Source organism: Suillus discolor (genome assembly GCF_016758755.1).
Source record: "Suillus discolor strain FC423 chromosome Unknown F5147scaffold_22, whole genome shotgun sequence".
Classification (NCBI taxonomy): domain Eukaryota; kingdom Fungi; phylum Basidiomycota; class Agaricomycetes; order Boletales; family Suillaceae; genus Suillus; species Suillus discolor.
In genome coordinates this window covers 500,876-514,332 of record NW_024541269.1, presented here as the reverse complement: position 1 = coordinate 514,332, position 13,457 = coordinate 500,876, and the positions used below count along the sequence as shown (strand labels likewise).

Here is a 13,457-nt window from a genome sequence, read left to right as displayed (position 1 = left end):
TCTTGGTTCTAGCCCATCCATCATCAACTGGTGGCCAGCCTACACCTACACCTAAATCATCAGGAGATCATGTGCGTTCTCGACTTCCTCATATGCTCATTCATTGACATTGAGCTTCACCCTTTCTTCCGGAATGGCAGACAACTCGTCTGCATCGTCCGCATTATTTGATAGCAATCTGGCCTCACGAGGTTAGCGACGAAGACCTCCAGCAACAAAAATGGACAAAGCTGATCTCAGACCATAAACAGTAAGTGATTCTCCAGCAAGATGATGCATAATCTGATGGAGATCTCCCTCGCATCAAGTGTTCCGGCATCCCTCTGGATAATCCCAAGCAATACCATCATACACTGTGCTCTGGACACACACATTCCACAAACTCCTGGAGGTCTTGAGGTGTGCCTCATTTTCCTCGCCCCTCACTCTTGAACACCTCCAAGACTTTATATATTACGCCTACACCTTCTATACCGGCCTTCTTGAGGAGCCAACTCTGCATTCATTCCAATCTGGCTGGCTCGAGGCTCTAGGCGATCTTGCACACTATTGCATGGCTGTGGCGCATTTATCATTGATAATAGTTGGACACAGTATGTATTGTACTAGTATAAATATGTCTTTATTAACACTGGTTGTGTGTATCAGGGTTTGATCATGACTGCGGACACGTAAAGCTGCTGGAGGTGTTATTACGTCGGACATCAGGGTAGGCATCACAAGCATCATTTAAAGTGCCACGGGCGACTAACAATCTTGTGTCGTCGTGTTACCCTCCAACAGAATCATCATTCAAACTCTTCTGAAGACATGTTGCACGTTACTATGAGTACTATGCACCCGAGCTCAGACATGGAAAGTGACTTCGGTGTTCTGGGTGGTGATCCAGAACATATTTCTATACCTGGCCCCAGTGCGTCTAAAGGGGAACTCTTGGAGGTAAGAAATCTTCAATCCGTCCAAGTATTTACTGACCCAATTTGCTTCAGACTCTCAAAGCGCTGCAAGTCCAAATGCAGCGGCTTCAAGCAGAGAACAAGAGTATCAAAGAGGAGAATAAGATGCTGCACGCTGACAAGCCCAAACGGAAGCGATGTGCCAATACACAGCATGAGTTTAGCGTCCACAAGGACACCATTACCATATATGCCCGCAAGTATGGCATGATGGTTGAAATGTTTCCTAGCAGTGAACTCCTCAACAAGAAACGTCCAGCATCTCCGACTGCTTTTGATAGCTCCAAATGATATGTGACTGCAGCCACGGAGGAATCTGCATTCTTAGACGAACTTTATCGTCACTTCCCTGAATCGCTCCACAAAGTCATGGAAAGCTCTTACTTTAGTGATCTGGTATGTCGAGTTTTCACATGTTCACTTGCTATATCACTGACACAATAACATTCTTATTGTAGGTACTGAAAAGTATTCCCGATGCCTGTGCTAACGAAATCAAAAAGCTTTGTGGCATCGCTGGTGATATCTTTGGCCTTCCTGCAAAATATTTCACCAATCCTCAATACGACAGAGTGTCTGTCCCCGAAATCCGACAGCTACTTGGTGTTACGTCCACTTCAAATGTGGTCTACAAAACTTTTCCCCCAGTGTTATTTCCAAAGTTGATAGAAGACAAGTCGCTTAAGACCGTGTTTGGAAATTGGGAGCTATTGGCTCAAGTGCGTCTATTACTACTGTTAAGGTGTTGATTATCTGACATTTTTTGGTGATGGCACTACTATCTAGATTTTGAAAGCTTCGTTGTGTGGAGTTGCCTCACTCTATCAAGAGTCAAGTGGTGGCGGCGCCCATACTAACTCTCTCAAATGGAGTGTCCACCAAATCACGCCAGGGTCAATAGCGTGGGCGGCAGTCATCATAAGGCAACATTTTATTAATTACATGTTTTTCGAGTCCTCTGAGATGTATCATTGCAGGTAATCTTTTTACTGTCACCGGACACTGAATTTTCAAGCAGTGGCACTGGGAAGAAATCCAACATCTGTTACTGGAATCTGTTCCACCTCTACAAGAAAGTCCTTGTAACTAAGTGGGCTACGAAGCGCATTGCTACCATTGTCACCAGCATCAATCATTACATTTTCAAGGCCGCAAAAGCTTCAGCCTTCAATTCTGCCGAACAAGATGATCACGCAGATGCAATCAATCGCGCACTTGCAGTGCTCGATATGGACAGTGATTCTGAATCAGATGCCGAGTTGAACAATTCTGTCGAGGACCCCAAGGCTATTCATAATATTGGTCAGAGTCTATCAGCCCTTACTGAACCTGATGCTACCACCAGTACCAAAGCAGGAGATTCAGAGCTCCAGGATTCACATGTTTCTGACCCGGATATTTTAGGAGGTGAAAATATACAGGATGTTGAAGGGTCAATCAGCAACAGTGGACGAGGGCAGGGAAAAACGAAAAGGAGGAAGGCAGCAGCTTCTGGAGGCACAGTTCGTCGAGGACGGTCTCACAAATAGTCACAGTAATATTTCTTTACATTGTCACTACATACTCTGGTCACATTGACGGCGGTCCTATGTTTGCAATGGATATCAAATATTATTAATGCTCACTGGCAATCTTTGAATCAAAATTAATACATTAAAATAATTCAATCAGAGTTTAAATGCAAATGTTCAGACTTTACGACTAAATTTCAACTGCGCTCTGTCTCTCTTTCTTAATCTCTCCTGATGCTTAAATGGTCATTTTGACAGTCCTTCAATAGACATTTGCACTTCCAGTCAGCCATTTTGTCAATGGAATCAAGGTAAGCACCCTGCACCCTGTCTTTTATCAACCATTGTTTTTCATGGACACCATATTATTACAGGATTTGGCCAAGACCTGGACCGTCGATGTTCAAATTTTCCTTCAACTCAAATGAACCCAGTGACCACATTGTCAATGTGTCCTCCGCAACACTTTCGGCTCTGAATCTATTTCGCATGTCATTGTGTTGGCACCGCTCATCCCTGTTTGCAGAATCTGTCCCATCAGTCCAGGTGTGTTTTAAATTCTGTTGTCTTAATCATTACCAACACTGACTGGTTACTACTAGCCGATCCAACGTCTCTCCGCCCAATCAGCGACTCGTTACAGTGCGCTGGGTGTTCCGAATGGACTTCGCACAATGTTCAACTAGTTTTCGGTCTCATTCTCGTGGTATATAGAATTTCTACTAGGGTATTACTGTAACTATTAGTAATTGTAAAATGTATAGTAATTTAATTATACGCCCAATGAAATGAATAATACCTGCCTCACAATAAATTTTCAAAGATTGCATCCTCATTTCAAAGCTGTGTGTATACATCAAAATTTACTTCGCAATGTCATTGCAAAGACCATTGCAATGACAGTGGTGGCTATTGAGCACGTGATGTAATGATGATGACAATGACTCGCTCCGATTGCAACCGTCATTTAAATGACGACTCTATTATAGCAAGCTATTTAAATACTCGTTCTGCATTTGGGCATTGAAGCCCATTGTCGGGCCTTGAAATACGAATTAGGAAGTTCTGACAGATTTTGTGTGAGCATCAAATGGTGAGACCATTTTCCAAACTACCATGCACGTGGGCTCAAGTTATTCCACGTGCCACACTGCCCTCTTGAGTGGCGAGCATCATTGCATCAAAACTCCCGATACCCAAGCAACACAATGCAGAATGCTTGGCGAAGATTTTTACTTTCCGCAGTGAACGCAGAGATAAATGCTGTTGCTTGTGGCGAATGAGTCATCAGCAAAACTTTATACGTCCCCGGGAATTTGAACCCCAAAAGCTGGAGCACCATAATTACATGGAACTTGCTGTTAGCTACCATCAGTAATAGCGCCACTGCATATGCCCATGTACTAATCTAGTCGACTCCACTCATCTGCTGTGCATGCAGTCGCCATAGCCCATCAGTGCATCCACAAGATGAAATGCAACTAATTAAAACACATCTAGGAATGATTTTGACGGATAATGCTCCGCAGACGGCTGTTCGTTATGTTTATATGCACCCATGAGCTGGTATTTAAACGGTGTAACTCGCAATCTTTCTTTAAAACAACGCACCCTAAACACTATACCTTAGCAAAGAACATAATTGACATGATCATGCTTAACATCAGCAAACTCAGTTTCTATCTTCTACTCCTGTCAGTTGCCATCGCACAGATCCTAATGGTCAGTGCTGCAGAGGACAACTACCTGAATTCTGATGATGTGGATGAATTATGTGGGTGGGTCCCGACGATTATGTGGAGCACGACTGACGTACTTCTAGCGGACGGGCTTCAAGCGAGAGCGAGCGGTATGCCTTATTAAAACCTAAACACAGCTGGAGGGTTAGAAGTTGGCGCAAAGAAGGACAAATCGGTACATGGGCACATTGCAGTAGCAGAAGACAGCTTCGAAAGACAACTAGAAAATGTACACCGCCTGAGATAAAAATTAGATGAGCTCACGTAGGATTTCCATTGCAGACTAGACCTCGAATTTTGCGAGTCACCGTAGAGATTCGGGGACAGACCAGGGCAACAATACTTGTATCATAGATAAAACCCTTCAAGTGCAGGAGGAATTCTCCGGTCGGGATAGTGAAGGTGCCATAAGTCTGCAAGGATGATCGCCAGTTTTTTCTCGTTTCAAACTTCAACAACTCGCGCTCCATGCCACGCTACGTGGGGCGACTGGTGAGTTGGAATGAGTTAGTGTATATTCAATATCAGGTAATGTGCAAACTACGTTTTAGGTAGGATGCGTTGTGTACGAAGGGGTCATAGTCAGATAGGCATGGACGACCTCAGCGTCCCCAACTTTGAATGTCCCTCAAGGGTTAATCATTCAAGACTACGTCAGTCAGCAACCACTTGAAAGTATCTCGTCTGGTCCTCCGAGAATGGCATATAGCGCTGGGAGAACTGCGCCCACTTGACCGTGACATGCTGGATTCTGTGGAAGAAAGGATTATCGTGGATGTCATGCCCTTCGTCGTGACAGAGTTGGTGAGGAGATTAGGAGTTGTAATTGTGTGAATCTGATCCAGACACACCCATAATTTCAGCGTTCCTATAATGGTGAACTCTGACGGTCCAATCCTGGTAACCATGATTAGTACATATCAAAAAGGTACGTCGAGACATCACCTACATCATATGATACACGCTAGGATATTGCATCATGGCTGCAAAAGACATCTCCATCACCTTTGGCCAGGGTTCTTACAAACGCCCTTTTCATAGAAGATCCCGAGCTATCTGTTGTCCCCTCTTTCTCGTGCCCCTCGATTGTCTCCCTCATATCCGCCGGCAGCGCCTTCAGCAGCTGACCAGTACTTTGTTCCCACAGTGCCATGGACATGGCTTCACCGGTAAGGACAAGGTGTGTTTGAGGCTCACAGGATGTTTGTGGCTTGCGTGGTGTGCTCCTAGTAAGATCGCCCCCAGGAGTGACGCAGAAGAGTTCATTCCGCACGCCAAGGTGGGCAACATGGTTGTCCAGCCTGAGCTCATATACCCGAGGCGAGATCCTCGACGGTTTTATACCAATTCTGGTATGTGTCGTCTCCAACTTTTAAATATACTTTGCCTGTAGCTTCGGCCGTACTGTGCGCGTCGGGGAAGCGAAGTGACAACCAACTGAGACTTGACACACGATAAAGGCTGATGCATTTGGAATTGACAATGTTAGGACCAAGTTGGAACGTTCCGAAAACTTGAAGTATCTTGCGGTTGTGTCAATGATGTGCCGCTCAGAGGCCAAGATGAAATGGCAGTGTTTTGATGGTTGCAAACTTGTTTCCCACCTTGTTACTGGAAGCCATTGAAATTCTACTTCGGATCCAGGGCACTAATCACCCTCTTGCAATTGAGCATCGATCCCGTGCTATGAGGTAAGTTCCTCGCGAAATTTCAATGACGAGGCCTCATTAATCACTTCCAAACTTGAGTCTAGATGGGAGTCCTGAACTCGAAATTCAGGACGAACTGTCATATATTCCTGGACCGTGTTCGACAGTTCTATAATCGGTCAATTGCGAATTTGAAATTGCACCTGTCTGATCTCGTCCACATGGTATCAAGTTCATCGCATGCACTTAAGCAGCCCAACGACGATACCTTTTGGTATTATTTAACGAGGTGCTAACGTCATGATCGTGACTCGCTTTAACCCACCCCAAATCATTGCTTCTCCAGAAGAACCCATCAAGTTATTCTGTTCATCATCTGATCTATCATGTCACTCAACTCTAGTTGGACACCGGACGAATCGTCTGAAACGCTTCTCGCAGAGGAAGGCTGGTTGCAGGGCACAGTGGTCAGCGCCGTTGCATATGGCATTGGCGTCGCACTGTTCTTCATGTGCTTCCACCTCCTTTTCCGGCAGATGAACCGCACGAACTACAAGAAACTCCTACCTTTCCTCATATACATCACCACAACTTTTATCCTCAGCACCCTATTTATGGCAGCGCTGGCCGACTTCACGCAACTCGCATTCATTCAATATCGTAATTATCCAGGTGGTCCGAGCGCATTCGAGAATGTCAGCATTCCTATGGACAATATTACGGACGTCTGTGGTGTTCTGACGATGATTCTTTCAGATGGATTGGTCGTGAGTGGAGGTATTCGATGTTGAAAATGTTATCGCTGATATGTCTGTTCAGGTTTGGCGCTGCATGGTAATTTACAGAGGGTGTATGGTGCCAATGTGGATCATCATGTTCTTCCCTTGTCTGATGTTTGCTGCATCCATCGGTCAGTTGCTTCTTCTCAATATCTATGTGATTGTATCGGACGCTCACTATTACATCTGTTAGCTATGGCTATAATGTGGCTGCTTCAAGTAACCGCCAGTGTTCCATATTTTTCCTCGACTGACATCAACTACTCCATTCCATATTTCACCCTCTCACTCGCACTGAACATCATCATCACGATCGTAATCGTACTTCGTCTACTCACATATCGTCATCGCATTTCCAAAGTTCTTGGCTCTAGCTACGGCACTCAATACACGTCGATTGCTGCGATGATCGTTGAATCCGCCGCTATTTACTCCGCGTTTTCGGTGGCACTTCTGACGCTCATTGGTCTAAACAATGTCATCTCGGAGACCTTTCTGGTGTCGCTGACTCAGGTTCAGGTTAGCACTGTCAAACAGAGAGGTATTCACGCTGCTTATGACATGCCACAGATAATTGCAATGTTGCTCATAGTTTTCCGAGTCGCGCAAGGAAAGGGTTGGTCTCAGGACACCATGTCCAAGGTCATGACCTCGAGGCCCTCAGCGCAAACAACCCGTATGGGTGATTTCGGGTACAATATGCAGGACGGCTCCAAAACGTTTACCGGTTCCACTGGCACGGGGGTACATACGACCCGCAAGAGTAAGGACCGCGATTCAGCGGAATTGAGTGTTTGAGCGAAGGTCGCTTAGTAGATACTGAAATATTAGTTGTTGAATATCCCGAGTCGAAGTAAATACATGACACAAATTTAGTATTTAGTATACTTGACGGTGGTACGGACCTTAGGCAGGATTCGATTCGATTGTTTGTACTCCATGATTACTTTGAAAATAATACATTCAGCCAAACCTTGCATTGGCGTATTCAACAGTGAAAATACATCAATATTGATCGCATAGAAGATGCGCATCAAGTGTGCGACTATCACTGGTAAGGGTATACCGGTAAGGGCCGGCTTCCGAGTCACGGAGCTGATGCGCTCAAACTAGTAATCATTCCGCAGATAAGCAATGCAACTGATGGACTGCCTTTCAGCTTCACCATCACCATCAGCTGCTAACCTTTGCCTCTAGCTATAACGAAGTTAACGTTATTACAGCTATACATATATCATCGATCATCTCCGAGCCACGCAGTGAGTATCTAAAGCAACCTCAGATGAACTGGCCGCATTCTACGTCATAGTATGGTGCATTCTGATTGATTGATCTGGGAATCCTGTAGTATCATTATAGACTCTACACCACTACTAGTAAGTAGTAAGTTCATCAGAAGACCTCGTGGTGCATCCTAAATTTAGCAGCACATAACTTCTCCTGTTATGTATGGCTCTACTGCTACGGCCTGCCGGGGAAGCCCTGGGCGCATCAGTTCATGCGGCCACCATGACATTTGCGGCGATACAATCATTCCTTGAATTTCCTCCGAGCCTTGAGGATATCAGGCACTCCAAGTGATCCGAGATCTCCCAGTCGTCGTTGCGTTGTAGTTCCGTGACGATTATCTAGTGTAGGGGACAACCCTCACCGGCACATGAGCGTCACATTGCATGAGACTTTTGCAGACATTGCAATGTCACACTGCAATGTGACGCGACATGTTCTGAGTCCTGACGGGTGCATTCGAGTTGCACAAAAGACACAGCATAATTTGACATATGAGTATAGCCCAGAGGCAGATTATACATGGCTGCTGCTTACCATCACTCTTTCATAGGCCAGGGTTAACCCATACTACTCGAGTCTCAGTCTGCAAGCAAGGGAACTTTATGTTGAAAGTGTGACACGAATTTCAACAGGTACGCACAACATTCAAGTTCAAAATCGTAGTCTCTTCAGATATATAATGTGGAGCTGTCCGATGTCGTATTAGAGCATAATGATAGTCATGGCTTGAGCTCCACCAAATTTGTACGTAAGTGCTGCTAATCGGATCAGGCATGGCCACTACCGTGATACTCTTCAAATTACCCTTGCTATCATGATCAATGCCGTTCTCCCCGTCATGTTTTTTTCATCACGCTCCAGGCCGCTGAATCAGACAAGAAAATTTTCTTATGCGATGGATGACATTCTTGTTTTCGAGTTAGGTTGGAGGACGAACCAAGCGGTAGCTGCGATATAGAATGGTGGCAGGCTCACAAGGAGATTGAACCAGGTCGGTGCTTTACCGCTCTATGAAATCCGCTGACAGCATAATTGAACCTCTAACTGTTTACATGATCCAGCGCTCCACTGTGTAACTTTACTTTCCTCGGATTCGTGTCATCGAGACGAAACATTTGGTTTATTCAACAGGTCAAGGCACCTAGTTACAATTTTACGCAATCCTACTTGCCATCAACCATCTTACTCGTGTACTTGCGAATGTGGACCCATGAGTCAGACCACTTCCAGAGTGAGTCTGTGCAGTATTGAAACTTCGTCACGGACTCACGGCACATAACGGCAGCTGAAATTTTTGCTACTTCATGCATCATAGTCGTTCAACCTCAGAATGAGCATGAGATACAAAATGAAATCTATTTCAAACATTGTGTCCAAGTACGAATTTTGTGAAAGTGCTAAGTACGTGACCATGGAGTGCTGATTGCACAGGAAGGGTTCCATGTCAACAGCTGATTTGCCTGCGGCGTAGCGCACATAAACGAGTCATCTGCCAACGATCAGGTACAACCAGATTTGAAGATCTAAACGATTCCATGTGAACATCAAATGGTGAGGCTATTTTCCAAACTACTGACATGAGCACTATGCACCCAGCTATTCCGCATCGCCTTCTTGATCCGCGAGTATCATTACATCAAAACTCCTGATGCCCAAACAAAACAGTGCAGAATGCTTGATGGTGATCAATATTCTTCGTAGTGGAAACAGAGAGACATGCTGTTGCTTATGGCGATCAAATGTCATATCCGCATAGTTTGAACCTCAAAAGCTGGAGTATCGTAAGTATGTGACTGGACCATTACGAACTCGCCGTGGGCTACCATCAGGTAGTGCACACTGCATATGCTAATATACTGGTCTAGTCGTAGTAAGTCGACTCCAGTCGTCTGCTGTGCATGCAGTCGCCATCAGAGCATTACGACGAGGTGAAGTGCGGTCAATTGAAAATTTGAAATACATCTAGAAATGATTTTTGACCAAATCAGTCAGGCAATGCTCAAGCGCCCAAGGGCGATGGCTGTTTGCTATGATTATATGCACTCATGAACTAGTATTTAGAGGGTGTAACTTCCAATCTCACTTTAAAACAACGCATCCTAAACACTGTGACCATACCTCAGCGAGGAGTATTATTAACATGACCGTACTTAATATCAGTTTCTATGCTCTATTCCTGTCAGTTTCCTTCACACAGATACTAGTGGTCAGTGCTGCACCGCTGGAAGCTTCTGATGATGCGACTACTTCCTTCAAGTTTTGTGGGTGGGTCCCGGCGATTATGTGGAGCAGGACTGACAAGTTTCTAGCGTCGCTCCATCCTTTTTGAAACTTAAATACAGCTGGAGGGTTGAAAGTTGACACAAAGGACTGATCATTATATGGACACGTTGCGGATGACATTGGGGGTAGAAGATGTGTTTGCAAATAATTTTTTGACCAAACCCTAGTTAGTAGTACGGTACTAATAGTAATACTCAAGTGCGATGGCTGTCTGTTATGCTTCCTCATGAACTGGTATTAAACTAGAGGTGTAACTCCTAATCTCACTTTGAAACCACACATCCTAAACACCGCACCTCAGCGAAGAATACCATTAACATGACCGTGCTCAACATCAAAAAACTCAGTTTCTATGTTCTACTCCTATCAGTTGCCTTCGCACAGGTCCTAGTGATCGGTGCTGCAGAGAACAACAACCTGGATTCTGATGATGTCACGGTGGATAGTGTTAGTGAGTGGGTCCCAGCGATTATGTGGAGCAGGATTGACGAGTTTCTAGTCCCGCATCCTTTTTGAAACCCTAAATACAGCTGAAGGGTTGAAGTTGACGCAAAGAAAGACATATCAGTACACGGATACATTGCAGATGACATTGGGGGTAGAAGATGTGTTTGCGCGCACGGGGATTGTGTTACTAATACATCATCTTAAAAACTAAACAATCACACACCCATCATGATCACACTAGCTACGAAACACGTCAGGGTATGTTTGCAAATGACTCGAGGTATAAGTCTAAGGCTTACCGTCATAACCATATGTACTATATGCCTGGGAGGACTACAGGCTAGCTCTGCCGATGCCCATTGAGAATAATCAAGACCAGAAGCTATTCCGAAGGGTTGCATCCCACCTAGGCATTCGTTAGACCAGTTTTTGGTGTTGGTTTGTGTTGGTTTTAGTAAGCGGCACATTGAAAGCTGTACTAATCGCTTACGTAGCTTATGTAAGCTGCCAAAGAAGGGTTACGACCTGATTGCGACCTGAGGCCTGCGCCTTGAAGCATCCGATTGGTTGCAGATGCGGCTTATGGGTGCCGAGATCTACAAAGTTCAATATCGTGTCTATTTGCGCATCATATCTTTGCTTAGATAGTAAATTGACAACATCGCATCGACATACTGCTTATACTAGTACATTGTGAAATAAAATAAACTATCAAAAATCCGTGTGTAATGAACGTTGTCTGAAAAACAGATTTGAAGATCTAAATGATTTTGTGTGGGCATCAAATGGTGCCATTATGGTGGGGCCATTTTCCAAACTACCGCACATGAGGCCTAGGGCTATGCACCCAAGCTATTGCGCACCGCCCTCTTGATCGGCGAGCATTACATTAAAAATCCTAGTACCCAAGAAAAACAGTGCAGAATGCTTGGCGAAGATTAATATCCCCCACAGTGGAAGAGAGATGGGGTTGCTTATGTTTATGGTAATTAAATGCTCCCCAGGGAATCCTCAATAGAACTTGCTGTGGGCTATCGTCAGGTACTGCACGATGCACATTCCAATGTACTGGTATAGTCGTAGTAAGTCCGCTTCAGTCATCTGCTGTGCATGCAGTCGCCATCAGAGCATCCACGAGGTGAAGTTTGACCAATTGAAATACATCTAGAAAGTATTTAGAGGGTGTAACTCCCTATCTCACTTTAAAACAACGCATCAACACCACACCTCAGCGAAGAACATCATTAACATGACCGTGCTCAACATCAAAAAACTCAGTTTCTATGTTCTACTCCTGTCAGTTGCCTTCGCGCAGGGCCTAGTGGTCAGTACTGCAGAGAACAACAACCAGAATTCTGACGATGGGGATGTTATCAGTGAGTGGGCCCCGGCGATTATGTGGAGCAGGATTGACGGGTTTCTAGGGCCGTTCTATCCTTATTGAAACCTAGAGGGTTGGAAGTTGACGCAAAGAATGACATATCAGTATATAGACACGTTATTGATGACATTGGGAGTAGAATATGTCTTCGCACGCACGGGATTGTTTGTTTATACTGGCTTCTCGAGATCTCCCGTTAATTTGTTCATTACCCATATACAGTGATTCTGATGTTTGCATGATATTGCAGGGCTTAATTTTTTGGAGCCAGGCCTGCATGCGCGACAGCATCATGAGAGTGGGGCATGCCTTTGGTCAAAAATGCCGAGTAAGAAGTTGGGGGAATTAAATCTCGCGGTCATCATCGCTGTTGCCTCGAGAGTGCACTGAGAGAATTTCATGAACCAAGGATTAGGTACGAACAATAAGGTGCATCGCGCACGTTCCTCGTCTCGACGATGAAGAAGTGACAGAATACAGCCTCAGAATACAGCCAGAAATTGTACACCAGCTGGAATAAAAATTGAATAAATAAAAACATACCAAAATTTTGAGAAAAGGCTCACGTAGCACTTCCATCGCAAAGTGAGCGTCAAATTTCACAAGCCACCGTAGAGATTCGGGGACAAAACAGATCGACGAGACTTGTATCATGAATGAAGTACAGAACGAATTCTCAGTTATTTCATGACATCAGTGCTCTCCTTCCTCGTGTTGGCTCTTGTGAAGAACATACGGGTGTTCCTGTACCATGGTGTTGAATGGAGCATGTGAGCATGAATTATGAGTGAAAGAGAGCGGGCGACACTGAAATCTCAACATGTTCCGGCCAGAGAACCCGAGCTTCGGTATGTGAACTTGGGTCGCATTCAAGAAGACTAACAGAGATATTCAGCATACGTCCTGTTGGCATCGAATTACAATCCTCGACATTCAGGCCTGGAAGTTCTCCTGATGGAGTACTAAAGTCCCTGAGAGCATATATGTAAGTAGCATAGGAAACAGGGGAGCTCAGTTTATCCACACCTGAGTTTCAAACGTAGCAAGGAGCGTAAATTGTGATTCACGCGGGCTAGAGACTCGAGGTGGCGCAGCATCACTAGGAGCACGAGATAAGCAACGAGCACGCCGCGATGCTACATGATGCTGTCGTACCTCGACTCACACTCGAAGATCTCAAAGCTTCGCGATTTGACCCTGCAGTACCAGCTAAACACATACCAACCAAGAAAAAGAAGGAGGAAGTGTTGATGGAGGCCCTGTTGAGGCAACTCCTGGAGGACATCCAACATTCTCACACTCACAAGTGTTTAACAGCAAGCTTGTCAGAGCTACTAGGGCAATGGTAAGGACAAGTTGTAACTTGAGTCGTGTGGAGAAATCAATGCACATGACTTTCACGTGACCGTGTCTGGACAAAAT

General features: G+C 45.0%; 4 protein-coding genes across 4 annotated transcripts; 2 read left to right on the top strand and 2 right to left on the bottom strand.

Annotated features, from left to right (window-relative positions):
• Positions 1–1,471: 1,471 nt before the first annotated feature.
• Positions 1,472–2,239, top strand: F5147DRAFT_544649 (uncharacterized protein; the record flags this gene model as incomplete). Its single annotated transcript, XM_041430303.1, has 3 exons — positions 1,472–1,675; positions 1,743–1,868; positions 1,934–2,239. Coding segments are annotated over 3 exons (636 nt in total), but the record flags the coding sequence as incomplete, so codon positions are not given.
• Positions 2,240–4,729: 2,490 nt separating this feature from the next.
• On the bottom strand, positions 4,730–5,393 carry F5147DRAFT_691126 (uncharacterized protein). The gene is made up of 2 exons (XM_041437120.1): positions 5,156–5,393; positions 4,730–5,103 (listed from the first exon to the last, which is right to left on the bottom strand). Exons 1-2 carry the CDS (start codon positions 5,206–5,208, stop codon positions 4,842–4,844), a joined length of 315 nt encoding a protein of 104 aa, XP_041293844.1. The 5' UTR covers positions 5,209–5,393; the 3' UTR covers positions 4,730–4,841.
• Positions 5,394–5,841: 448 nt separating this feature from the next.
• Positions 5,842–7,606, top strand: F5147DRAFT_634858 (uncharacterized protein). Its single transcript, XM_041432871.1, has 5 exons — positions 5,842–5,897; positions 5,960–6,622; positions 6,675–6,765; positions 6,828–7,153; positions 7,205–7,606. The coding sequence occupies exons 2-5, from the start codon at positions 6,242–6,244 to the stop codon at positions 7,430–7,432; spliced, it is 1,026 nt and encodes a 341-aa protein (XP_041293843.1). The 5' UTR covers positions 5,842–5,897; positions 5,960–6,241; the 3' UTR covers positions 7,433–7,606.
• A 5,149-nt stretch (positions 7,607–12,755) lies between these two features.
• On the bottom strand, positions 12,756–13,371 carry F5147DRAFT_143119 (uncharacterized protein). Its single transcript, XM_041428252.1, has 3 exons — positions 13,191–13,371; positions 13,062–13,134; positions 12,756–13,006 (listed from the first exon to the last, which is right to left on the bottom strand). The coding sequence occupies exons 1-3, from the start codon at positions 13,318–13,320 to the stop codon at positions 12,817–12,819; spliced, it is 393 nt and encodes a 130-aa protein (XP_041293842.1). The 5' UTR covers positions 13,321–13,371; the 3' UTR covers positions 12,756–12,816.
• Between the last annotated feature and the right edge of the window lie 86 nt (positions 13,372–13,457).

Excerpts from the sequence above, each read along its gene's own strand:
- F5147DRAFT_143119 (XM_041428252.1), bottom strand. The coding sequence starts at position 13,320 with ATGTCCTCCAGGAGTTGCCTCAACAGGGCCTCCATCAACACTTCCTCC. Across the intron at positions 13,135-13,190 it reads ATCTTCGAGTGTGAGTCGAG|TGATGCTGCGCCACCTCGAG; the intron begins GTACGACAGCAT and ends TCGTGCTCCTAG. Across the intron at positions 13,007-13,061 it reads TTGCTACGTTTGAAACTCAG|GGACTTTAGTACTCCATCAG; the intron begins GTGTGGATAAAC and ends ATATGCTCTCAG.
- F5147DRAFT_691126 (XM_041437120.1), bottom strand. The coding sequence starts at position 5,208 with ATGGAGATGTCTTTTGCAGCCATGATGCAATATCCTAGCGTGTATCAT. Across the intron at positions 5,104-5,155 it reads CCTAGCGTGTATCATATGAT|GATTGGACCGTCAGAGTTCA; the intron begins GTAGGTGATGTC and ends CATGGTTACCAG.
- F5147DRAFT_634858 (XM_041432871.1), top strand. The coding sequence starts at position 6,242 with ATGTCACTCAACTCTAGTTGGACACCGGACGAATCGTCTGAAACGCTT. Across the intron at positions 6,623-6,674 it reads TTCTTTCAGATGGATTGGTC|GTTTGGCGCTGCATGGTAAT; the intron begins GTGAGTGGAGGT and ends ATGTCTGTTCAG. Across the intron at positions 7,154-7,204 it reads TGTCGCTGACTCAGGTTCAG|ATAATTGCAATGTTGCTCAT; the intron begins GTTAGCACTGTC and ends GACATGCCACAG.